The sequence below is a fragment of the Lasioglossum baleicum genome, unplaced genomic scaffold, assembly GCF_051020765.1.
Source record: "Lasioglossum baleicum unplaced genomic scaffold, iyLasBale1 scaffold2003, whole genome shotgun sequence".
Classification (NCBI taxonomy): Eukaryota; Metazoa; Arthropoda; class Insecta; order Hymenoptera; family Halictidae; genus Lasioglossum; species Lasioglossum baleicum.
This window is the reverse complement of record NW_027471062.1, coordinates 1-27,684: the sequence shown is the minus strand read 5'-3', so window position 1 is coordinate 27,684 and position 27,684 is coordinate 1. Positions and strand designations below refer to the sequence as shown.

Sequence of the window (27,684 nt, the reverse complement as noted above, 5' to 3'; positions counted from 1 at the left end):
CTCGCAGCAAATCTATAGATCCCGAGCCAGGCTGTCAATACAAAATCAATTTTACATTCGTTTCATGGTCATTTCAGACGAACGATAGTCCTCTGCGAGTTGTTTTATCCGTATAAAACTTCTTCAAGATTTCATAATCAACGCGATGTTCGTATAATACGATATCGATCGAGAACAAGATACGGACAAGTTATTTCGCTAATACTGTGCTCTATTAAAATCACCAATCGTAATTTTATTCCCCGATAGTTCAGCATAACGATATATCCCTTTTACAATAGAATTTCGCTAGTTCGTACATTTCGAATTTTCCTTGTTTTCTTTTTTTTGTATTTTTATTCGAAGCCTGCTTTTCCTAAAACAAAAGCACATTTGTCCATATCTTGTCCCTGTTCGATGCGGGCGTATAAAAGAATCGTTTAGTCCGCCCCAGAGAATTAACGCCTCGGTTTCGGCGCCCGTGAGTGTATCGGCTTATTGTGCAACATGTGCTCGCATTTGGGAATGTGACGCTCGGCGGCGGCCTTATTGAATTTTCTTCCGCAATGGGGACACTGAATGTAATCGCAGTTATCGCTAACCGGCGGCGGTGGCAAATCGCTGAGCTTGCCTCCTGCGGCCAGGTGTGCTTGCACTTGCTTGGCCGAGCGTATGGCGTTAATGAAATCCTCGTGTTTGCGCCGCCAGTTCGACTTCACCTCCGGCTTCTTTGATTTCTGAAACATGCAAAACAGCAACCATCCCATCCTTTCAAACCTATCGACATCCCTCGTCCTTTATCGAAAGAACAATCGTAACCTAACGTCGTTAAACCATTTGCATCGTCCGAAAAAGTGGAAAGATAGAAATATTTTTTATCGTTCAAAGATAGAAATATTTTTTATCTTTCAAAGATAGAAATATTTCTTAAATTTCAAAGATAGAAATATTTATTATCGTTCAAGGATAGAAATATTTCAGAACGATAGAAGGAAAAAAGCGAAAAATAAAATGTAAAATAAAAAATAATATAATAATTGGTCGTTCAACAATTTTTCACGCATTTGCTAACTTTTTCTTGCAATTTTTCAGGAAGCTTCGTACAGTTGCGATCGATTGGAAAGGAAGTCACAAAAGACCGGAAGAGGACGAGGGATTGACAGGATTGGAGTTAAAAGATACTGACCTCAAGCTGTTTCTTAACGATCCCTTTTTTGAAGAATGGCTCAATATCGGTACCTCTTACACGATACATCATCGCATCGAATTGCTTCCTCTTCTTTTGGCCTGTCTTTGCGCAAATTTGCTCGTGGAGGCTCACGCGGTCTTGGGCGAATCGGCGACCGCATACTTTACAAGGAACCAGGCTCTCCCTGTAATGATATTATCAATTAGGTTTGTTTTTAAACTATCCTTCGAGTCCTTTGTATTTGTATCCTATCGTCGAGGGAAATTCGAATTCGCGTGAAAGGAAATAGTTATAAATACCTGAAATGTTTACAGAGATGGTTAGATATCTGAAGAGGAAAAGAAGTTATTCTAAAAATTCTTACACCGCTGCTGCACTTCCGCCGCCTTTGCCACAAGCTGATCCTTTGTACGCCGTTGAACCGGAAATTGGCGTCTTTGCTGCTCTCGAAGTCATTTTGCCTCTGCTACCGGATACCTGACCCTGCACGGAGTTGCCGCTAGAGGTGGACGAAACTGACGAAGGGGGTCGAACAGATTGCGTGGAAGGAATTTGTTTCTAATCGGAATAAACGTCGAGCAATTAGTTCTGATTGGAAATGACAAGAAGCATCGGTGATAATAAGAAATTCGTCGAGTATCAAGCTCGCGGGAGGTACCTGCCGATGTCACCGTTTAATTTTGCCACCGATACCTAACGCTGTAACTAAGGAATTTTTCTCGCAAACGTCTCGACTGATTAGACACCAGAAAGGGAAGAACCCATGTGCAACGAAACCTGAATTTCCCGGGTAAAATGGTATCAAACGGCAGCGGACATTTTTATATAAACCTCTTTACCTAGATTTCACACACCTAACTTCAAATCGTCGCGGAAAAATTGCCTACGATATTCGATTGGAATATGGCGGAATTTATGGATAGCTTGTGTGTTCATAAGTGACATAATGGACGTGCAAGTGAAATTGCTTCCTCGTAGATATCGGCTAGGATAACCAAGAAATTGAAGGTAAGATGTTATTTTACTTGAATCTCTTTCTTTTATATAATATATACGCGATAGACTTTAAATAAAAATATATTTAAAGTTCTATGATAACAATATAATTTTAATTCCAGGCACAATCAACTCCGAGAGTACGAGATAACGAAACGGGATAATTTACCATCCTCGAAGATTCATGAAGAAATATTTTATCACGTTCAAGATTAATGACCCAGTGCATACATATGTAAGTACACATTTGTCTCAATCGTATATCTGAAGATTTTGCACGCAGGTCGCGTACGAAGATTTGCGTTATCGGTTAGTTCTCTGATAACGATTAGAAAGATCGTGCTCTCTCATTATTTATCCTGGTATTTATATCCGAATTTAAATTGTACGCTAACGAAATTCATATCACAAAGCAGTGAGCCTTAATTCTGAAAAATTCCTTACCTCAACGACAGGAAGAAACTCTGCGACAGTTATTTCAATTACGAAAACTACTGCTCTATTCAATTCTGGATAGGATCTTGGAATAATACCTCAGTTTGGAGAGTGTTAAATTGAAGGCATTTAAAATAGCTCGACGTAACGAACACCTTTGTCTTCGCTTTATCGAGTGGCCGTTTCTTATTTATCTGATCAAAGGCTACTCACTTCGGTGGATTGTTTTCGAAAGAGCGGTTTCCGCGGAAGTGGCGCATCGTTTTCCTTCGGCGGTTGCTCGTCGAAGTCGATGACAAAAGCGTCGCTTTTCTTCGTCGTAGGCGAGTCGTTATCGTATTTCGTTTCGGCAGTTTGGTCTCGTAAATGCAGACCATTCTCGAGAATAGCGCCATCGACGACATCCGTCGATTTTCTCGTACTCGTGCTCGTCGTCGCCGCTGTCGTCGTCGTCGTCGTCGTCATCGCCGTCGTCGCCGTCTTCCTGTTTCCAATTGGCTCCGTGCCTTTCATAGGCGTTGGCCGTTTCGTCGATTTTGCGTCTTGAGCTTTCAACTCGGTGGACGGACGCTATAATAGAAACGCGTTCATTTGAAACACTCGCGCGCCAAATGATCGACATATTTTCGTACGCTTTAACGAGATCGATGGAAATAAACGTATTTCTCCTTAGATTTCTCGTTAGATTTAGACAATCGGATCGTACGCTATAAGACGTAAAGAAATGACTATTACATTCGAGAAAGTAAGACACGTCAACTGGAATTTTGTAAAAATAAACGGTTAGAAGGAAATATCGATTCTCGTTTAAGCCTGTTGTTCTTTATCGGCTAAAACGAGCAATCAACATCGATAACGAAGAGAAATAATTTAGAAATTTCGGCCAAGTACCGAATTTCCCGAAGTTTCAGTGAAAGGATAAAACTTCCGTTCGATGAAAATTCTAACGCGAAGCTACCCCTAGACGATACTACTCGATAATTTCGAAGAAAGTACGGTTTTACATAAGCCAAGCCCTGTTCTCGAAACTTCAGCCCCGCTAAATGAATTTTACCGCTATCTTCGGCAATTTCCAAGAAAATATACTTTACGTAAGTCCGTGGAAACCTGTCCTGTGGAAACTGGAAAAGTGCTATTTCCAGAATAAAAAGAAAAAGACGATCCTTTACACACACAATCGTTGCTTACCCTGGTCACCGTGTCCGGACTTTTCGACGGCGACGCTGGAACGTTTCTTCTCGCACGGCTGCTCGTTTCCGTCGCCTTCGTCGTCTCCGGGCTCGGACTCTTCGCCACCCTGGAGAAACGCATCGCACAGTTTACAGACGAACGGGCCGTATTCCCTAAAGCGTCCTTCCTCGCATCAACGTTCCCCGACCGCCTCGGCAAAGATATCTCTTTTCTATTTCCAGCACGATCATCGATATTTATTCGCCGAGGCTCGGATCGTGCCGCGGCCGCGGCCGCTTCCGCCACTTCCGCCGCGCCAGAACCTCTCCGCGCGATCCCCGACTTCCTCGACGCTCCCGACGCTTTGCGATCCCAACTTTCGCCCACCATGGACTTACGAATATCCTCGATCGATCTCAGCTGCTTCACGGACAGAGAACGATCCGCACCTGTTGACGTTTCATCCGTTTTCCCTTTGTCTGTCGCGCCGGTAGACGTCTCGTCGCCGACACGGGATTCCAAGCGCGTCGACGCGTTATTCCCGGCGTCTCCGGTCTTGTTTCTATCCGACATAGTCGAAAGACTCTGCAGAGTTCTCGTGGTATCCAGACTGCACCTAGATCTCCAGCTGCCAGTCTCGGTCTCCTCGCCGGAATCTGCGTCCCTGAACAACGTCCGCTTGCAAGCCGGCGATTTCGATCTCACCGCGAATCGAGTAATCTCTATCGAGTTCCTGGCTTTGGCGAATTTTTTCTCGCAACGCGTCGACTTCCCGGCCACTCTTCCCAGGCCAGGTAGCTCACGCGGCGCGGTCCGAGCTTTCCTCGAAGACGTCCTCAACGGTTTGCTGCCGCGACCTCGGGAAAGATTTACATTCGGTCGATCGAGTGCTTTCAAGGAAATCGTCTTTGTATCATCCCCGAAGCCCCCGGTTTTACCCGATTCCGTTTGTCTTTTCCACGTTATCGATTCCTCGCTTCGTTCCAGGCTGCCTCGCACCGACTCCGAGCCGGCTTCCGTTCCGATGGAATCGAAGCGTCTCAGAGCGGATTCCACCGAGTCCGTTCTTTCGTAATTCTTGCCAGATGATGTTCCTTCTTTTATAGAAACCTCGCCGGACCCCGATTCCCTGATCTCGATCACGGTCGACGACGCGGAACTGCTTCTCGTGATTTCAATCTGTTCGTCCTTAACGACTTCGGAGGTTACCCCGCGGACCATTTTGCGCGGCGATCTCGCGTCTGCCAGCTCGGATCCTTTCATGGCTCGACGGACCAATTCCATCGATTTCAAAATTTCCCTCCGTGGCGAAGGTGTCCTGCGTTTCTTCGTTTCATCCGAGACGGTTCCTCTCGGGCTACCTTTTCTTTCTCCACGCCGAAGACTCGTCTCGTGGCCCCGAGTCTTTGAAATCTTAGCAGTCTGGCGTCCGGTGTCTGCGACGCTCGTCTTTCGCGGTTTCGAGGCACGAACGGTCGACTGCTCGACTCCGCTTCGCGTGGTAAGCTTCGAAATATCGCGTCTCTCTTTACCGGATTTATCGACGATCGTTCCTTTCGGGCTCGTCTTCCTCGGACCAGTTTCTTCGCGTCTCGAAATATTCTCCTCTGCTCGACGTTTCGAGCCACGAACGACGGCCTCGATCCCGGAGCAAAGTCTGCTCGGCGAGTCTCCGGCTGCATGTCTCGAGCTAATCCGCTCCTCTCCGCTTGAATCGCGCGCTTCTATGTCCGCCCGATCTCCCAGCGATCGCTCGAAAACGCTCGACTCCAGCAGCGATCCTCTCTGCTTGACTGGTCCGCGTACGGAATACGTGAACAGTTTCTCGACGCTCGATTTCTCACCGCCTGCCGATGTCTTATTGCCCGATCTCGAGTAAGTGCCTCGGGACTGCTCCTGTTTTATGTATTGATCGGGCATCGTGATTTCTTGAATCTCCGTGTCCACCTCCGTCGAACTTTTCCGACTCGATCCCGCGGCAGCGAGTTCCCCAGCAGCCGGCGACCCGGCTCTTTCGTCAACTTTTCTATTCGCTTCGTCTCCCGATCGCTGATCCAGTTTCCACTCGCTCGATATTCCATCCGTGTCCGCAGACCCGGTTGAGGCAGTCACAGATCCTTTAGCGCGCCTTTCCGAAGCATAATCGACCTGATTCGAGTCATTCTGACGTCTCATGGCGTCACGGATCAGCTTCGTCGATCGGAGAACGTTGCCGGAGCCTCTACGATTCGAGACGATGGTATTCTTAGCTACGGATTGGCTGTCGGGACTCTTGGATAACCTAATCTTCAGATCGTTCGTTGGACTTCTCGATTTTGGCGATATTTTCCCTTTAGACGATCTCTTCGATGGCATCTTCGCGACATTTTTGCAGGGTTTAACCGTCGTAGCTGATTTTTCTCTTTCGTAACGGAGGAATTCCGGGGTTCCCTCTCTGCTGTTCGTCATTTTTCGTGACCTGGGCGATGATTCGCGACTGCTCGCTTTGTCGATACTCGATCTGTCAGTTTTTACGTTCCGCTCGTGGTAAAATCGCGAACTGTCAGTTGGACTTGGCGTTCTCATGTCTTTCAGCGACAGCGGGGACGAGTCACGGGACGGATGATGCTTCCTGACAATTTTCCCCGATCGAACGTGACTTCTCGCGTCCACGTTTCTCAGGGCTCTTTCGCATTGCTCGGAGAAAAATCGCGATACCGAACTCCGGATGAAGTGTCTCGAACTTGCGTCGTTGTTCTCCGGTGTCTTCCGTGGTTCTGTAATCGCGTTAGCCTTCTCCGGTTCAGAGACGCAGGGCAAAGGACTCTGTTTCCTCTTCTTGGATTCCACAGACCCCGTTCTCGACTTCGCGATCGTTTCCGGTGTCACCATCATGATGGTAGCGGACCTGTCTGCTGAATACGAAGGAAAGAACTGCGGGCTCGTGTTGGATTTCCTGAAGGATTTCGCGAAATCTGGCGATCTCGATTTAGCAGAAGACGCAGCGGGAACTTGCTGCTTCCGAGAAGGAATCTTTGGACTCTCGCTGCGTTTCTTTATACCTTTCTGCACGAAACTCGGAGACTTAGAAGTGACCGTGTCTCTTCTGTCGAAGCTCATCGTTCTTGCTGACTTTTTACCCTCGCGACAGAAGAATCGAGGACTGGAGCTACGCTCTCTCGTCAAACGTTCGAAGACATTGCTCGGTTTGCTCGCGGGAGATTTGGATTCTCGTTGAGTTTCAGGTTTCGCGTAACTTACCGCGTCGTGTCCTAGACTTTCAAGAGAGGAAGATTTGAGAGTCTCTATGTGTCTATCTACCGTATCGTTTACAGAGTCCTTTGGAGTTTGGTCGGTTATGCTTTTCCTGTTTCTCGGCTCGATTTTCAATATAGAACTCGCCGTGTTCTTCATGTAATCAGGCGACGTCGAGTGACTTCTCGAATCTATCGCGTAAGTGGTTGCTGACTTTTCAGATTCGGCGCAGAAGAATTCAGGGCTACTGCTACGTGGTTTCCGGACTTTAGAGAAGCTCGAATCAATCGCGTAGGTGGTAGCTGATTTTTCAGACTCTTTGCAGAAGAATTTCGGACTCTCGCTTCGACGTTTGAGATCTGTTGTATCCTTAGAACCTTCGCGGGTTAATTTCCATCCAGTCTTCGAGTCGATCGCGTGTTTCGGACTGTCGCTTCGTCGTTTTACGTCATTCGCAGTCTTCGAAACTTCCCGAGTTGATCTGTCCGCGATCTTCGATTCTATTGCGTAGGTGGTAGCTGATTTTTCAGATTCTTCGCGAAGGAACTTTGGACTCTCGCTTCGTCGTTTGAGGTCTATTGTATCTTTCGAATCTCCGCGGGTCAATCTCCATCCAGTCTTCGAATCGACCGCGTATTTCGGACTCTCGCTTCGTCGTCCGTCTTTTGCATCCCTCGAAATTTCGCGAGTCGATCTCTCTGCGGTCTCAATCGTCCGAGCGATAGCCGATTTCCCAGACTCTTCGGGAAACGATGCGGGACTATCGCTCCGTCTTTTAACGTCTTTCGAAACTTCGGAAGACAATTTTCCAGCATTCCTCGACTCGATCGCGTACGTAGTAGCGGACTTCTCGGACTCTTTGCAAAGAATCTCGGACTATCGCTTCTTCCTGTTTTATCTTTAACCGAGTCAGGCGATGATTTCCTCGCAGCCTTCGAATCTACCGCGTGCGTGGACTTTTCCCCGCGGGAAAACTTCGGACTTTCACTTCGGCGCGTTCTTCGTTTCAACGAGTCGTTCGATAATTTCGAAGTTTTGGAATCAATCGCGTAAGTCGTGGCAGACTTCTCCGACTCCTTGCAGAAGAACCGTGGACCATCGTCTGTTCGACTGGCGGAGTCCTCTATCGCTTCCTGGAGAGTTTCAGAGGTGACAGTCCGGATCTAGGTCCGCTACTTCCGGGACTTTTGTCTTCCTTTCTCGATCCTCTGTCCGAAAGCTCTCTGGTCCTGGTCTTGGCCACTCTGTCCTGGCTACGAATACAATCAATATAACATTTCGCCCTTCGGCCGCGCTCTACTCGCTTCGGAAATCCTTCTTACCCTATCTTCCTTTCATACGCAACTCGCTAATTTCGCTGGTTATCTCGTGTTAATCCTGCTTCGCGATTGAGGTTAGCCAACACAAAGAGATAGCGGGCGGGAAATGAGCCAGGAAGACATGATTTCGCGTGATCCTCCCTCGGAGCAGAACAAAGCTAGGATCACCTTATCTCTCCTTCCAGCTGTCCATCTCGGCCGAACTAATCGGCGCTTTGTTAGGTGAATCGGTTACGCAGGAAAGCCCGGCGAGAAGCCACGAAGAACGTCGAATATCACGGATGTTCGATCCGTTGGAAAGAGGTATGAAAGGTAGGCGCGTCGTGCGGGTGTCGCCGATGATATCGCATGATTAATAGTATTACAAGGGTTTTCGCTTTCTTTATCCATGGTTCCCCGCCGACGGCTTCATGCTCGGCGAGTGGCTAGTTATGCTGATGATGGAGCGTTTAATGTCCTTCGGCCGATTATCCTTTCGCCCGGTAGCTTTAATGTTAGGCGGACATATAAATTAGACCGGGCATCTTCCTTCTTGTGACAAACCGGAGACGCTGCGCCTTTACCTTGCCGGAAACGCGTCATTTAGTCGCTCTTTCAAGGGTGATCACATCCAGGGAGCATTGTTAGGCTACTACGGTTGCGTGGGTTTAAACAAGTCGGGCCTAGTCAGCGATCGCAATTATGCAACGAGAAATTAATCGGTGAGGGGTCGGTGGAAGGGGCGAAAGCAGCGACGGATTGTTAGCACTGATTGCCAATTAGCGGCCAGAGAATACGCATTTGACAAGGTTCCACTCGATTATCGGCAAACATCGTCTACTCGCGTGTTAAGACACTTTCATCCGCGCCTTTTCCGCTTTCTCGCAACATTTTCCCGCATTCTTCACACCGGTGGAAGATGTTACGATAGTTGTACAGACGTGTAATTCGGTTCCAACGAGATCTCCGCTTGGAATAATTTAATGATCGTTTTTCTGGCTCGAACCAGAGCGGTGTATGTCAAGAAAGTTTGGCGAGGGAAAACCTGTTAGATGTTACTTTGAAATTTATAATTGAAGTAGATTGCGTGGAATGGTGGTGAAAATAACGAGTTAAAAGTCAGGATGGTGGTTATTTAGGTAAAAGGTTCTGCTAAATTTTAATCTAAAATAAAATTACTCATTTAATGACTTTCTGAAAGGTATTGCTTGACCGGTTAAACGCGGTGTAGAGAATTAAAGTTCATTCACGGACGTGAGAGAAGTAATTAATAAATAATATTTATCGCGCTGTGAAATAGAAAAATAAATGAGAATTCTACCAATTTCAGTTACTGGATTTAAGTTTAATTTCGTCATTCTCGCCACGAGGATTTAATAGGAGTTATGGTTGATCATTCGATTAAGAAGATACGTCGCTCTAGTTCCAATCGGATGTCGAATAAGAAGCTTCGCGAATTGTTCGACGCGTGTATCATTTGTTCAACGATTCGCGATACTCTGTCTCGTTTCTCGTTTTATCTCCACGTACCTGGAAGTAGACTTTGCCGGAAATATCGGGTCGGATCGTTTCTTCGAGGCGATAGTTGTGTTCTTCGTAACGCTGTTACCACGTTTCGCGTTGGCGTTTTTAAAGCGCTCCAGCCTGGCCTCCGCCTGAGATAACTTCTTGGTAACACTTTGTTTCGGAAGCTTGTCAGGAACATCCACCATGAAGTCCTCTGGGAATTCCTCGCTCTCCAGGTCGTTTTTAACACGGTGTTTCAACGTCTCGTCGTACTCCATCAGATGAAGTTTCGCCATCATGCGATTCCTTTCTATCATGTCGTCGTCCAACACTTCCTCGATGCGAGTCTGTCAGAACGCGATTGAAAAATTACGCTAAAAATTACAAGTTACATAAATTTCCGAGATTTCCCCAAAATTCTCTCAATCCGACATATCAGCTTCCGATCAGAAATATAATTTATCTCGCCACGTTGTAAACTCTCATTTGTGGAAACTAATTCAAAAAAGAAAAATAATCCATAAACTAATCTCTTCGATAAATCGCGAGAAAGAATAGAGAACGCGAAGATATCTTGGCGTTTAAGAGAAATATGTTAATTCGACTAGATAAATATCGGGAAAATGGTATATCTGTTGGAGGTATTTTCGCACGATGCCAGGAAAACTTGCGCGCTGTAACGGCATAGCGGGGGAAGATACCGCATAAAAATTCACTCGCGAAAAATCGCAATGGCGCGTTACCTCGTCCCGATGGTTGCCATTCGCATATCGCGCGACGTGGTTCTCGTTCCCGAACTCGTCGTCCTCGTGCTGGCGCGCAGAGGGGCCGAACGATTCTCGAGTGATTTCCTCGTGATACGAGACGACCGGTTTGCCACCGTTCAAATTGCTGTTCACGTCAGCCCGTGCTACCCTCTTCACAGTCACGGACTGTCGGTTCACCGTCAAATTTCCGTTCTTCTGCACGCCGTTTCCGTTCGCCTGCTTCCGCGGTTTGTTCTCCAGCGGCTCCAGTGGGTAGCTCCTGTCGATGCCCTTCACGGTCGTTTGCCGTCTTTCGTCGAACATCTGCCTCACCTTAGGAAAACGGATAATCGATGAACTTTTATGCACCGGGTATAATCCCGCATCTGCTCTTCCGATGAACCGCGCTCTCCCTCGAGTTTTAGATGGGAAAAGTACCCGAGGAAGACGGAGTTTCGTTAAATAATTGGATTTCAGTCTGTGCCAGGCAGGATTGCGTAGGTCGGGCAGTGCAAATAATTAATTAGTTACGAAGCTGCTGCCGATGTCGCGAAGAAGCTCGTTAATTTCCCTGTATCTTCTTTGCGTATCAAAAACGCGGAACTGGTTTCCTTTTTTCACTTTCAGACGACGAAATATCGTTTCGTCTATCTCGCGCGATATTAAATCGGTTGAAAATAAAAAAAGTGAAACGTGTTTGGATGAAATTTTATACCGAGTAGAGTGGCAATCGATCGAGGGTGAGGGTCGAGGGCAAAAGTAATAATTTGAAATTAAAACTCGAGCAAGACCGGGCCTGCGAGCTTCGAGATGTATTCGAGTGGTAACTAATGGAATAATTATTTTAAACGATGTAAATAGCCTTGACCTCGAGCGATTCGATGCTTCGTAGTCTCGTTTCGAACAAGCGTTCGGTTTGCGATATCGACTCGCATCTTCTACGAAAATTATCCTAAAGATCTTATATATTCCGATCCCCGGGAACTGGAACAAATTTTCAGAACAAGTTCGTCCAATGTTACTCGCAGGTTTACCTTACTTGCTGACATAATTTCACTTCCCGACAAACTGGTTCCACGTTCGACAACGCTCGTTTACGAATTCTCAAGATTGCGGTCAAGGTTCGGCAAACCCTCGATCTTTTTACCTTTTCTCGATGATAAACACGACAATAAACGCGTTCTAAAATTCGTTAAAATTACATCACGTTACATGTGTATCGTGCATTATATAGAACATTTATCAATTAACATATTCGCCATCACGCCAACATCGTTCGGGGACGATAGTGATTAATAATAAACTGTCATTATCAGCGCGTTTATAACCCACAATCAACACATACGCCTATTCATCGATAATAGTACATTTATCAGTCGCGTCCAAAACGTGACAATTTACCCAAATTACCGGAAGGACGATTAATCGATTCGAGTCCAAATCTCAAAATTATAATACACAAATTCGTAGAGATCATTCGCGATTTTAGGGATGAAAAATCGAGGCTTTATAAAATTGTGAAAAATTCCAAAAGATGATCGACTGATACGCGACATAGAAAATATATTATATAGAGATTCGTGAAAAATTATATCAGAGAAATTAACGAATATTACTTCTGTAATTTTGCGATGCAACTCTAAGTAAATGAATTAAAGCGAATTAAAGCGAAATAAGAAATAAGAAACGATGACGTGGAAGGAGGGGAATGAAAGCAAGTGGAAAAGGAAGACAAGCGGTAGATTCGCGAAGGAAAAATCGCTCGATGCGATTCGCCGTGATTCGCGTGATTCTTGAAACGGCGGCCATTAGCCCATTCAAGAAAGCGTGGCGTGAAACCGCGTTATGACAACCACGCGAGGAATCGCTCACCTTTCCACCTTGCGAGGTCGAGGTTGTATGGCTGCTGCTCGAGGTCTTTGTGACGGTGTGCTGGCTGATGGAGGTAGCATGATTCGAGCCGTTGGAACCGGCGCTGCCTCGGTGCACCACCTGATAAGCTCGTTGTTGTTGCTGGTCGTAAAGCTGCAGCAACTTCTGCTCCTTCTCCTGCAGCTGCTTCTGCTGGAAGCGAGCCTGCGACAACCGCACGTGATTTTCTCTCAGTTTTATCATATCTCGCTAGTGTCGTTTTCCTAACGCGACTGATTCTTGGTAGTTCTAACAATTTACTATTTACTATTTTAATTAACCACGAGTCAATTAACGAATGATTTGAAGCCTTTTTTAATTTCGTTAAACGTCATAGATTTTATGGAACTATTATTTTCTACGACAGTTCCATCAATTTCTAATTATCGAGTCTCCCCGTGTGGTGCTTTACAGAAAAGATTCTAAGATTTCTATTACATCTGTATATTCTACTTCGTATTTTTTCAAACAATTCGCGAATGTATCTACGATAATTTTCGATAGAAAGTCTCGACGAAGCTTTCACCCTAAGAACTCAAGCAGAGTTCCTCTTCAAAACAGCACCACCTCGTAACACGCACTGTACTTCACCCTCTTCGACAACGCGAAACAACGCGTAATCAAGAATTAACGATCACTTGTCAAATGATCCCACACCGGAAACACGATAAACTTCGCACTCTCCATTCCCGAGTAACCGAAACTCGGCTCGGTAACCCGTATCCTTCCGTTTCAGTCCAATCACTAAATTGCTCGCAACGATTTTCTCCGATAACTGTCCGACGAGCTTCCCTTGATAGCTTTCTGTCGAGCCTCTCGTATCTGGTTGAGGTCTCTAATTAGAAAAAGCTCCTTATCGCGCGTTCTTGCCGAATTTCGCGGGTCCGACGATCCTCCAGCTCGATCGTTCCGCGATCACACGATCGTTCTACGATCACAAGGTCGTTTTCCGCGCGGAAATAATTAGGCAAAAGGACGATTCGCGGAATTAACACCGGTTTGCTTGCGAGACTCCTGGTTAACCGCGGTTCCTGCAGCGATAGTTGCACGGTGTATAGTGCGAGCGATGCATATGCGGCGCTCGCACGCCGTGCAGTCTCATCGATTCCTTTTAACCTACATGCGAAGGGGTTAGTAAACTCGTTACCCCGCTAAAGCCGATGGTTCTTCCCTTAATTCGGCATGGCCGCCGCGATTACGCGGGGTGCGTTCGACGATTGTTGTATTATTTAAGCGATTACCGCGACCCGCGTTTCGCGCCGCGTTTAATGCGCCCCTAAATATGTACATATCGGGTATGAATGATTAAATGCCGGGTAAATGCATGGAATTTATGCTGGCAACGTGTGTAGTTAAATAATACCCGGCCGATAATCGACGCGCTGCTGCGAAAATAAGTATACTTTGATCGAAGTCGCGAAGTTTGCCTCTCTCAATTTTGAAATTCGATCGGAATTACGGGTTACCCGGTTGACCGGAGATTTTTGAAGTGTGATTACGATGAAGTCGGAAGAATTTAGTACAAGAATATCGATCGCTGTAGTATACACGCGGCTCGGATGATTCAAAAATATCAGGGAATTCGAAGAAATTTATACGCGGTTCGGGAAGGAACTTTAAAAGGAATAAGGGATTCGCTTCGTGAATTATATATCGCATCAAAGGTAAAGTGTATTCGATAAAACTTGTTTTATTTTTATTCCCGAGCTCGGAATTTTCTTTCCCAACTCCATTGGAGCTTGTATTTTTCTATTGTCTCTTCGCCGAGTTGTTCGACTTCTCGGGTTTTTATTCCTCCCTCCTAGCCAACCTCCTTTTGTTTCGTAATTCGTATTCATTTCGCATTCGTTTCGTATCCCATTTCGCATTTCGTTTTCCCCCGTGCATTTTGCCCAACGGGTTACCTTTCAAACCCTGCATAAAAATCGCTGCGATCTGCGTTTAATTGTTCCGTTTGCCAGCTTTCGCGATCTCGTTGCGATTTCGGCGATCGCGCGAATTATCGGCTAGCTACGTTCCTCGATGAGAGACACGCAAGGCGAATACCGCGATATTTAATATTCCGCCAGTTTTATCTGGTGAAAGAAAATCGCGAGATAAATTCTGTCGATCGTGAAAGAGAGATGCGAGTGTCTTCAAGCGAGATTACATTATTCGTGGAATTGAAAAGAGAGAAACGCGAGACGATGCGATAGAATCTCTAAGTAGAAATAAATTAGCAAAATGTTTATTCGATTAAAGGATAACTTTAATTACGACGTTAGATCTCGTTTCTTTAACTGGCTGTCAAAGGTATGCCTCCTTATGACTGCAGCGAATGCTTTGAATACCGTAAATGGGGCAGCTGAATCCATCTTATTTAAATTTATACCTCGCTTTCCAAACGGAGAAAAATAACGGAAAGTCGTAACACTGTACCTTTCGACGTAATAATTTTATAATCACTTAGCACGATGCCAGATAAAATTGTAACATATACGATTAACTAGAATCTACTTTTTCGTGGCAAATATAACTGACACATACGATCAAATTTAACGCGCATACTTTTTCTTTTAATTTCTCCTTGCTTCATTGTTTCAAGAGTAACGCGGTTTCTAAATGTACATATTTTTCTCTTCGTGACAAATAGATTAACAAAAACAAAGTTAAACGATTCTAAAATACGATAGTACCCCAAAAGTCCGTCGTTTCATTTGTTAAAAAAATTTCGAGCGATTTCACGAGACATTTTACAGTAAACTTACGAAACGTCGGATTCAATGGTGGTTCGGAAAATCGTGTAAGACGTGAAAAAATCTGTGCATTCGTTCCGAAAAGGTGAAAGACCCTTGGACGAATCCGGAAGGTACAGGCGATTAAAGTGGCGGAGGATAATAGCGTTCGCAAACGTTTACGCAACGATGGCGGCTGTCGCGCGTGCAAGTCAACCGGAGGGACCCCGTCTTCGTCGAAAGATCGAGTATTGTTTGATAATCAAGAGGAAACTGTTAATTGGATAGCCGTCGAATCGTTGAGCCGGCAATCAGGCGGCCTGCTAATTGATTTATTCCTAATGAGCCCGGCCCGCCGGTCGTCTCGCTTTGTACACGTGCAAATTCCTGGCTCGACCGGCCGTGAACGCGTAATTCGTAATGATAACGAGACGTTGATTGGACGTCGATTAGCGTAGGAGCTTCGAATCGTCCCGTAAAACGTTTCCCATTTCACCATCGCGCCGTCCTTCCTCGCGTTTTACCCGATTAGATCGCCATTTTTCCGCCATCGCCATTCATTCGATCCCGATTACGCGATCCACAGGCTGTTTGCCTATCTGCTCTGCGTTTCGCCTCTCGACTATTGATATTACGCATAATCGTAATTAGCGTTGTTCGTGTTTGGCTGGATGATTGAAATGCCGATACATCTTGGCACGTGATATGTCGAATGCAATAGCGACGTTTTACTCATTAGGATAATTACGTTTTATAACCTTTCGTGCGATGAAGATGAGAGATATTTCAACGTTTTCTCGCGATTAATATCGATATCGATATAGTTGATGAATCGAATTTCCGTTTGGTTATTCACTGTCACGATAGAATTATTTTAATTACGCCGATAAAATTAACGATGAAGTTACGGTCTGCGGGAAAATCAATTTTCTCGACGCTGGTTACTATTTCTCTGATCTGCTTTATTGTAGAAAAAGGCGATACGCCCTTAATCAATCAGCTGTTAGATGCAGTCACTGTCCAAGTCAACCGATCGAAGATTAGGTTCGTGTAACTTTCTACTTGTCAGTCAATTTCGAGAAACTTGCGGTAACATCAAACTCGTTACTCGAAAGTAACGAGAATTTAATCGCTGACTTTGACAGTTTCATACCGGAGTATTTTCTTGTATTGACAGATACAAGAGTGACATTAAAGAACATTAAAGTAGCACTAGCGTACGCAGGTAACGGCGTTAAATTATAGAAATTATGACAATTTCAGTTGTCGATGCTGGAATAATTATTCGCTCTTATTAAGATTCGTTATTGCTGTAATTATCGCCTTTTTCGCGATTCACACGTGGAATAGTATTATCCTCGATTACATATTTGCGTTTTATGCTATTTCCTTTTTAGGTTGCTCTAACTGAGGCTGTAATTGCGAGCCATTTACAAATCGTTGGCAGTGCAGCCACGTAATGTTAACCAATCGATCGGAGTTAGAAGCACGCGACTGTTTTCTCTACGTATTCGTGAAAGAGGATTTCTACAATCATTCATGAAGCACGAAACAAAGAGAAGGCTATGGTACAACTAAATTACACCGCTTTACACACGGTTTTTAAAAAATTCAGGTGCACTAAGAGGAAAAGAATTTTCAAACACCACTTTATGTTTAATTATTAAGGCAATACGGAATTTTAAAAAATATAAGGAGTTCACTAGAGAATAGACAGTAATTTAAATTTCTATTCAAACGATATAATATCTTTCCTAAAAACTCATTACACTCGTTACTTATTTATTTGTTAAATTTTCAAATCTCTTCACCTTTCGTCTATCTTTATGTCTAATTATTAAGACAATACGAATTTTTAAAAACATTAGATGTTTACTAGAGAGTAGACGGTAATTTCAATTTCTATTCAAACGATATAATCTCTTTCCTAAAATTCTTTACACTCGTTACTCAACTATTCGTTAAATTTTCAAATCTCCTCTTCACTTTTCGTCTATCTTTATGTCTAATTATTAAGACAATACGAATTTTTAAAAACATTAGATGTTTACTAGAGAGTAGACAGTAATTTCAATTTCTATTCAAACGATATAATCTCTTTCCTAAAACTCTTTACACCCGTTACTCAACTATTCGTTAAATTTTCAAATCTCCTCGTCACCTTTCGTCAATCTATTTCCATCGTTCTCTCGGCGTTTGCATCTGCAGTATGCCAGAAAAAGAAGAGGAAAGGAGAAGAAAAATGAGAAACGAGAGGAAGCCTGATCAAACGCGAAGTAAAACGGTTGCATGGAAACGGAAGCAGGCGCGAGGGAATTTTAATTTTGGAAAAGAAGAGTGGAACGGGTTGCTCTCGCGTGGGAGGAACTGAAAACCTGACTCGCAAGACGAGCACGTTCACCTTGCCCTTAAATAAGACTCCGTGTACCATCGAAGCGGCGAAGAAAGGAGGAAAGGAATGAAGAAAGGGACAGGTGGGCCAAGGGGAACGATCGCAGGTACATTAAAGAAACAAGAAGCAACGAAGGAAAGGAGGTCAACACCGAATGCTTCGCGAGAAACCGCGCCATGTCCCGCAATTTGGCTCGTATCGCGCTTCAATGAAAGAAACAAACGCGAGAAAGGCAAACGAAAGAAAATGGAAGAACAGCGACACAATTTACCGTGGCTCTCTGGGGTCCATTCTGTTCGTGAAACGCGTAAAAACGACCACGACACTTGACAATTGCTGGCTATAATTACAACAGAGCCTCGAATATCCGAGGTCTCCGTTATGCGATCATTTCGTCATCTGAAATCTCTATTATTCTCAAATTTGAAGTCTCAAAATTTTAAAAGAATTACGATATTTCGCGTAAAAGACCAGTGGAGACTAAAAGCGAAGTAGATTTTCGAGTAACTTCAGAGCAGTATATCTCGCAAAGAAAAAATCGTTCGATTGCAAATCAAATTACATTTTACAGAAGAAGGATAGTATCATACATAGCAGTGGATAAAGACTTTGAAAAAAAATTACTATCTCCAGAATATTTTCGTCGAAAACCAAGAATCGATGCTTCCTATTTATTTCATAAACCTAACTAATATTTCATAAACCTTTTCGAAAAACAAAATCTCGTCGATCTGTTTGTTTAGTACACGTGTTATTATTTTGTCGCAGTCATTTTTCATGTAAACAAAATTTGCAGAGAGGAATGCGGACTGTACTTAATATTCCTCTGTATTATTAAGGACCGGACACGCTATGCGAATATTTACGTAACATATGCGTGCATCGCATTAGTTTCAAGAAACATGAAAAATCACACGCTTTGCTGTTATTTTGTCGCGCACTGTGCATACCTTGTAACAAGCATTATAGAATTTCCGATGAAATTTCGGCGAAACGGCCTAAAAATTGGGTCGAGTTTATTTTTCGTCGCAACGCGTATAGAGCGCGATTTAAGATATCGCTGCGACGGAAAGCGGAGATTGAATCTGCCCGATATGAAATAATTTTCGGAACAATATTCTATAATGGTAGCACGTTACGGAATATTCGCGAGTGCGCGTATATTTTAAGCATGGGTAAAGTTACACGTGGCAGCCAGCAGAGATAAATGAACGCAACACGTGGAGGAAACGAAGTTGCCGACACGCTAGTTGTATCAAATAATTATAATATCACCGCGACGTGGTTCTCCATCAGAAACTATTCGTCGAGCACGATCTAACCGATCGACCTTCGCAGAAACGATCGTTCCAGCATGGAAGAAAGAAGAAGATGAGAATCGCGGTATTAAAGTGCTTCGGGATGGCGCATAAAATCCCTGAAATTATTTCACCGCAAGTTTTACCTCGTAAACACGCGAACGCGAACTTTCTCGAACTTTCCAGACATTACATCCTGCAGACGATGTTAAGAACACGCGCCATTTCATATCGATTAATCAACGCGTAATCACAGCTAAATTGCTTAATTGCCAGCTTAATTCCCGAAGACCCAATTACTTCGCGGTTCTCAAGCTGCAAAGACTACGGGACAGTGTACATAACGAATATCGCGGCATAATCTGTTATCTCGAATTCTATTAAACTCGTGACGGTACAAAAGCTATGAAAACTTTTAGGAGATAGTGTACTTCTCGGGAGCCACTTACGCAATCTCGAATTTCTTATCACAGGTTTGATATTAACACATCGTTTACCTGTTCCGTGATATCACGTAATTATTACTATATCTGCAGAAGCACTTGTCGCTATTTTTATTTTAAATTCGGGGAAAATATAGCACATTTATGAAAATATACATACCGGTGTACTTTGTAGACAGAGTGTACTCATTGCATTATACCACATTACAATTTTAACATTTTATCTTCTAAAAACATACGAAGCTGAAAATTTGTATTTCTCTAAAGTTTAAACTCTAACCGATGTGAAACGCGTTAATGTTATTTATTACTACCGTTATTATTACGATTCTAAATTAGAAATCGCGATGAGAAGGATTTGAGACATCTCGGAAGCAGAACAAGACGCTAAACACGAATTGGTTCTTCAAGCTTCCGGCAAGCGAGACGAAAAAGGCAAGCGGAGGATCGTGTTGTTTCGAAGATATCATCCGACCTGTGTACATCGCGAATATCGGAGAATGGAAATGGAGAAACTGGCCGCGTCGCATGAATGACACATGAACGACGCTCGAGCACCGTTCTGGAAAGCAAAAGGAGCACCGGGGAACGCGTGCCTTCTCTATACATGGTCATCCGTGTCAGAGCCGCGATGCTCTCGCGTCTTCAACGCCTGGTTCAAGTGTGAACCGCGAATGGCCAGCTGTTGCGATCCTTTTTCGATCAAAGTCCATTGACATCGATGGATCTTTCCTTTAAACCGTCGCTTTTCTCTTTCTCTCGTCATCCTCGGTCGTTTCGATCCGATTCGACTAACGTGTAACGAGTGCCACCATGTACTCTGTGAAACTGGAATTTTCATACGAAAGAAAGGTTAAATATCTGTGACTTGGTAAATTAAGTTAATCTGTTCAAAGATATTAATTATGACACTTAGGTATAACTGAAACTTATCTTTCATCGTATTAGTTTAAGCGTTATTATAATTGTAGCATATATTTAATATCGTGAAATGTAGCTAACTAAATTGCCTTTGAGCTATTAAATTTGCAATCGACGAGATCAGCGAGACTTAAATCTTTTTAGACGAATTAATCCTCTATGGGCCTGTGTAACTTTCAGATCACATTTTAATTTATCGACATTTTACAAAATAATTATAGCTTTTTTCATGAAATGGCGCATAAATCTTAATCATAAATCTCAACATGAAATAACAAAATAAATGCTGTGCAAACTGTCGACAGTAAAACTACGTGAAACCATTTGATCCAATTGATCATATTGGCCAATTTTTTCGGACAGCAGAGGACGTTGCAAAAAGCCCGAATGCAAAGGAGTTCCGAAAATAAAATGTTCAAAGTGTAATGTACATTTGTGCTTAACACCAAATGCAAATTGTTATATGGAATTCCACGTATGAGTTATTATACACAGAAGTGCAATCTTTATAGGCCGGTGCGACTTGAAAGTTACATAGAAAATATTATTTAAACGCAAAAATTTGTTTTCATTTGCATATATAGATTTATAATTTCCGATTTTCCGTTCCTTTTCTTTTTTTTTCGAGTTAAAACAGAAATTCGGCCCATAGAGGGTTAATATTTAAAATTTTGCAAGATCGATCGGCTAACCTTAACACGTTGGCTGCCATGGGGGTCACCGGTGACCGGCATTAGACTTGGCTACAGCGCCGTGGGGGCCACCGGTGACCGGCGCGCTCAAATTGATAGAAATATATATAATTTAAACAAACGACAATACTTATAATTTAATTGCATTCCAGCGCCACGGGGTCACTGGTGTCCCCCGCCACGAAAACTGCTTCAAGCATGATTTTATAACTCATTTCATCTGCTGCAAATAATATTTCAGCATAATATAAATCGCATAATGAAAAGTGGGCGAACCATCGAAAATGCGTCTGGCAGTCAACGTGTTAAAAAAGCTTTGAAGGCACCTAATATAAAGAGAACAAGCCGTTACAATGTTATCGGATATTCCCTAAGACCGACTGGAAAGAAAACAGCGACGTTCGTAAAACAAAATGGTCGTAGGCGGTACCATGTTATTCAGATTGGAGTAGCTGTATGTCAGGTCTTGAGCCGCCCAGGATGTTTCCATGTCCATGGAGACGCCACGGGCTTCCAGCTGCTTCGACCGAATCGACATATTCTTGTCTTGCTTCTTGCGTTCCTTGCGTTTCATCGTCGCGTCCGTTTCCTTTCTGCCTCGGCGAGCACCGCTTCCTTTCTCACATTTTCCTCGCCGGCTCGAAGGTGCACGGAGTTACACCTTGCATCCTCTTCGCCTCGCTCTTCATCGGGCTCCATTTATCGTTCGCGATCGGGAAGCAGGTCGGAGGTGCCACCTTCCTACTTTACGTTCCATTGTTCCTTGCCCGCCGCGTGAAACTCGACACGTGCATCCAGTTGCTATTACAAGTTTACGCCAGTGGTGCCTCGATGACGAGTCGCTCGATACGATATTACGTCGTTGCTCGGAAGGTCGGCCTTCCGGATGTCAAGTTCACACTCTTGGCGCTCGAGAGAAGTTTCGGATTCGATCAGCTCGCTGTCATTTCCTTGCCAAATCGATTTTGTCGATTAGGTTTCTTCTAATCGATACGCTTTTGCGTATCGCGTATCGTTTCTTTCTGTCTTATTTTCAGTACCTTGGGTAATCCAGCAAATCCAAATTCGTATGTTGGAGTACTCTCGTTGAAAAATCGTGGCTGTTAAGAAATGATAAGACTCTTTCCGTTTATAGAAACGGTGTCGAAACGTGTTCTAATTTCCAACGAAACGTTTCCATCATGACTGGCGATGAATTTAGAGCAAAGGATTTATCGAGAGAACTTTGCCGCAACTTTTTAAACTAGGTGTTCCATATGTAGAGTCTCGAAGTCACTTCTCAAGCTGTCGTTAAATAGTTCTAGTCATTGTTTAAGACCATTAATTTCTGTCAAGATTCTCTGATCTCTATATGTCTATTTTAAGAATCTATTCTTAAACTCTTCTTCTCGCGGCAAATTATATAATTCCGAGGTAAATAGCCAAGCTTCTCGCCCTTCTCCTCGAAGGGTCAACATCTGCCAAGGTCCAACTCGAAGCCTTTCATCTTGCAGTTATCGGATTTCCATAGAGGGACCGATCTATCGAGAAACATCACCTCTCCACCCACGACGGTCCGAACATCTTCATAGACGAGTTCGAATCCTCGACGTAAACTATCCTGCGTTTCTGCCTCCAGCAGCGATTCCCTCGCAACGATAACTATCGAGCCGCAATCGACGATGACTTACAACCCCGCGATAGAGCTGAACGACAACTACGAGGGTTACCATCACAACTGCGTTGTTTCCAAGCCCGCCTTCCTCGCGTTCTATCGCCGCGCATGTGCGAAGTTCCTACCCTCGGGGTGCCGATGACAGCGTGGTCACCGCGGATCGCGCGATTATCCTTCTTATTATTATTGTTATTACGAGAAAGCACCAGGTGAGAGGAGCCAATCGTGGGAACACCCATCGTGCCTCGAAAACGGCCCCTTCGACCCGAAGGTTCTCGCGTCCGCCATCATTCACGACAGAAGGGTGGAGAACGGCGAGTAAATTTCTTAAACGCCGATATAATCGATCGCGACGTCAATCGAACGTACGATTCGCTCCCTTTTGATCGCCTGGCTTTCCAGGAAGCTTTTAGGTATTCGGGCTAGCTTGTGTTTGAACGCGAGTGACGTAAGCTGTCTCGGTGATTAGAGACAGTGGAATGTTTAATATGGGATATGTTTCTGCCATTGGTTTATTGTTGGACGAGAAAGGAAGAATTTCTATGGAATTATCACGTGTTAGGTTGATAGAGTGAATTATTGGGAAAGCGGTGGTATTTAAATCGAATTTAAAGAATAAATTTTTCGAATCCTTTTCTGACGTGTACTAGACGTTTAATGTTCCTTCGATTTTCTAGGAATTTAACGAGTCCGATGAGAAATGCACATACGGATGGCGGCATTTGAAATTGTAATATCTCGTTTGACACGTCAGTTGATTCCGGGAGATCACGATTTTCCGAGCTCTTTTTGGCAAGGAGATGAAATCAGTCGAAACGGAATAACCTCGAGCGGAATGAAGCCGGGAAGCGAGCGATTTTCGCACGCGCGTGTCAGAGATGCTTCGGAATAAAATGAATAGACTCCGCGGTATTGTACACGTATTGAAATTTCACGGTCAATGCAACAAGAACCTCATAATGCTATGTCAATATTCATAGGACGTGACAGGCTTGAATTGTATCCAATTCGAAGGAAAACAAGCTTATTGATAAGCCATCAGAACGTGTTAGTAAATCAATAAAGCTCGTTCGGTTGATTTTAATTTGCCCAAGCAATTAATCTTAACCGGGTTTGGCTCGATAATCAGGCAGAAAAAGCGTGTTAATTATTCATACCTCGAATTACTCGTTTCGACGAGTTGTTCAAGGAATATTTGACTTTCATCGATAACAACCGACCACTCGTACCATTCGTTGTTTAATTTATGCGAGAGAGGTAGACTAGTTGGATTAATCGGTCGATGGTTAAGATTAATTGATATAACGATACAATGGAAGTCTATAACGTTAGCTTCGGTAAATCTGCCTCTCGAATTTTAAGTGCAATTTTCATGTCTCGTGCAAGCAGGTTATTTGCGAAACAATTTGTCTGCTTTTTCGTAGAACTGTCATGTGTACTTGATAATCAAGCTTCTGGGAAATACTTCCAGAGGGTGAGCGATGAAGTTCAAGGTTATTTGACCACGAAACGAATTGGCCAAAGCATGTTAGTCATAAAACGAAACTGATATACCAAGTACATACCGGAAACTTTCTTATTTACTGATTATTTTTATGTCATTTTTATAGCGTTATTCTGAGAACAAAACTTGCGTAATATTACGGTATAATAGGGAAAATTTACTTCTTCTTCGCATTTATTTCTATTTTTCATAAACAAATAACAGAAATGTTAGAAAGGAAAGATTATGTTCTAAAAATTTTATACAACGAAGATTTTAATTGTAAATCTAAAATTGTTTTCGCCACAAATTAGTTTAGATATTTTTAGAAATGTTTTCTATCCCTATTTCGAGATGATCATTGTATCTTTGCCCTTTTAAAAGGATTAAAGTCGAGTTAAGTTCTAGTTAAACTCGATGTATACGATATCATTCTTTCTCATTCTCATTTCGGTTCACGTCGAAATGCATTTCGGGGAAAAACACACTCGAGGGCGCGAGAAATTCAAGGGAGTCGCGTGTTTCGTTGCTTGTTAACCGGATTATTTAGTATTTCAGTTCCAGCTACATTGAAATTCAAAGTTCAAGGTTCCCGAGGCAGGATTTACATGATCCCGCGCATAGATAACGCGTCCCTCGTGAAAATCCGTCGAATTTCATTTTTAAATTTCGTATTTAAGCGACGAGAGTTAACTCTTGTTCGAATAAAATTTCGCGTCATTCGCCAAGTGATTTTTCCAACAAACGAGAGATTTTCGCGAAATTAAACGCGTCGAATATTCCATATGAAAAGGCCCCGTGTTGAATAATATTCTTATTTAACTTTGTTATAAATGAAAGATCTGTCTCTGGGCGAAAAAATTGTTGGAATTTAACGTTTCAATGGCCACGGAAAACGAACTATGCCCGACAAATATTTTTCCGGCTTTCTAAAGAATATTTATTGCACTTCTTAGAAATAAGCTTAATTCCAATTTTCTTAGGAGTTTAATCAAAGCGTAGTATAATAATTGACAAATATGCGCTTCCATTATAAAAGATTATTTGAGAATTTATTAGGTCATTATTCCAAGGCAAAGAGGGACTTCTTTCAACGCGTACTGTTTTCAGCTATAACGAATAATGCTCTCCAGAGTGAAGCATTCCTCGTATTATCGTCATTTATCTTTTAAATTCAAACAGCCAAACTTCGTCAGAATTGCCAGTGCATTACCGGGTCTTACGAGAGCCAAGATATATCGTGCCATTATGTTAAAAATAATGAGTATTTCCGAACAGAAAGTGTCCAATCTTCACCCATTTGTTGTCGAAATTTCAGATATTTTTCGTCCCGAGAACAGGACAATTACGTTGATGTATACCCAGCTTTACATTTAAAGTACACCGGAGTGTATGAAATATCTGAACATTAGTAGACAAAAAGGATTAATAAATAAACATCGTTCCCGTATTACAATCTTTAAAATATTATATATTTAACTTAACATTCGCTTATTCTCTATTTATCAAGTTAATAAGTATTCAATTTCTCATCCTCATCTACTAGAGTACAAAATTCCGATACGTATCATAATACTCTAAATTCCTTCGTGTCTTTTATCTATCTCCCAAATATCAACTGATTTTTTAGATTTCAAAGTAATCTCGAAGTCACGGAATTATCTTAACACCGACTATGACATAGCACAATAGAAAATAAACATTAATTTTCCAAAAAATTCTCTTAGAAGAATCATTAACACGACCTCGACAGAACTCTTCAACTTCTAGCGTGTTTTTTGTAGAACTTTCTTCACTGTTAGATTTGTTTCGCAATCTTTTCTGCAGCTTTCATAGTAAATCTTCGACTCAAGTGGATCACCAAGTATGCAGCAACTCTCAATGGAACACTTCCGTGCAAGGAAAATCATGAAAATCTCTGTGGTACCTGCGGAAAGACGCGACGGCGTCGGGATGAGGTAGACGTTTGATCGATCGTCGGCGTGTCTCGTTCATTAAAGCTACGGATCGCGGGTCAGCTGGAATACTTGGGTGACCCAGTCCCGGTCAATTTCGACCAAGCAGGCTTTTATTCCCGGCGATATGCAGTCGGCGAACGAGCAGAATCCGTGGCATTCCCCGACCCATGCCGCGTAGAAATTCCAACTTGGTCGAGTGCAGAGTTCAAGGTTCCTCGAGAGCGTCGTCGCTCGTGCGAGATGATTGGTTTTCGCTCTGTCGACCGTCCTAACGACTCCGTGGGGCCTCGCTTTCTCGCGGACCCACCAGTCTGCACATGGATTTCTGCATTCCCCTAAGCCACCGGCAACGCCACCCATCCGCCCAGACGTACAAGCACCCGGCTTATCTTCGTGCTTTTCCACTGATCGATACGGACAACGATCGATCCGGACAGTGGCCGAGAATCATTCAGGGGTGTTAGGTGTCTCGGGGATGGAAATGACGCCTGGTTCTCGGAAGACTTACACTGGTCGGCTGTGAATCAACCTATCAACCATTAAACCCTATATAAACCATAACCCGAACGAGCAATTTCAAAGTCTTCATTAACAATTCCGAATTCGGCGTTGACGCTTCGATTACTCGTATTCAGAAATTTTTCCTCTAATATGTGTAAATTAATCTCTCGTTTTTTATTTTACATTTACTAGTAAGGATCTTCTTCTGTTTCGCAGAGAGGCACCGAAGATTTTAGGCGTAAATGAACATAAACCTACCAATTTCAAAGTTTTCATTAAGAATTCCGAATTCGGCGTTGACACTTCGATTACTCGTATTCAGAAATTTTTCCGCTAATATGTGTAAATTAATCTCTCATTTTCTATTTTACATTTTCTTGTAAGGATCTTCTTGTGTTTCGTAGAGAGACACCGAAGATTTTAGGCGTAAATGAACATAAACCTACCAATTTCAAAATTTTCATAAAAATTACCGAATTCGGCGTTGACGCTTCGATTACTCGTATTCAGAAATTTTTCCTCTAATATGTGTAAATTAATCTCTCATTTTCTATTTTACATTTTCTTGTAAAGATCTTCTTGTGTTTCGTAGAGAGGCACCGAAGATTTTAGGTGTGAATGAACATAAACCTATCAATATCAAAATTTTCATTAAAAATTCCGAATTTGGCGTTGACGCTTCGATTACTCGTATTCAGAAATTTTTCCTCTAATATGTGTAAATTAAGCTCTCATTTTTTATTTTACATTTACTAGTAAGGATCTTCTTCTGTTTCGTAGAGAGGCACCGAAGATTTTAGGCGTAAATGAACATAAACCTACCAATTTCAAAGTTTTCATTAAGAATTCCGAATTCGGCGTTGACGCTTCGATTACTCGTATTCAGAAATTTTTCTTTCTAATATGCATAAAATTATTTCGCATTTTCTCTTTTCCATTGTTTGGTAAGGATCTCCTTTTATTTTTTCATCTATTGGTCATTTGCCTAGATCGTGGAAAATGACTTAAATTTAATGTTAAGATGACTGAAATTAGGTGAAATGATTCAAAATTTGCACGGTAAACAGCTCGTGGAATAAACCCAATGTTTGCGCGATGAGAGAAGCTTATTATCTTTTATTTCATTGTTTAAATGTATTTATTTAGGATAAAATGCACTAATTC

General features: G+C 43.0%; 1 protein-coding gene across 1 annotated transcript; it reads right to left on the bottom strand.

The window, feature by feature from the left end:
* Positions 1 to 437: 437 nt before the first annotated feature.
* LOC143221164 (uncharacterized) lies at positions 438 to 21,498 on the bottom strand. The gene is given in 11 exon segments (XM_076446670.1): positions 438 to 716; positions 1,166 to 1,352; positions 1,533 to 1,726; positions 2,813 to 3,169; positions 3,788 to 7,869; positions 7,872 to 8,132; positions 8,180 to 8,256; positions 9,832 to 10,154; positions 10,551 to 10,886; positions 12,426 to 12,629; positions 21,355 to 21,498. Coding segments are annotated over 11 exon segments (6,444 nt in total).
* Positions 21,499 to 27,684: the final 6,186 nt, after the last annotated feature.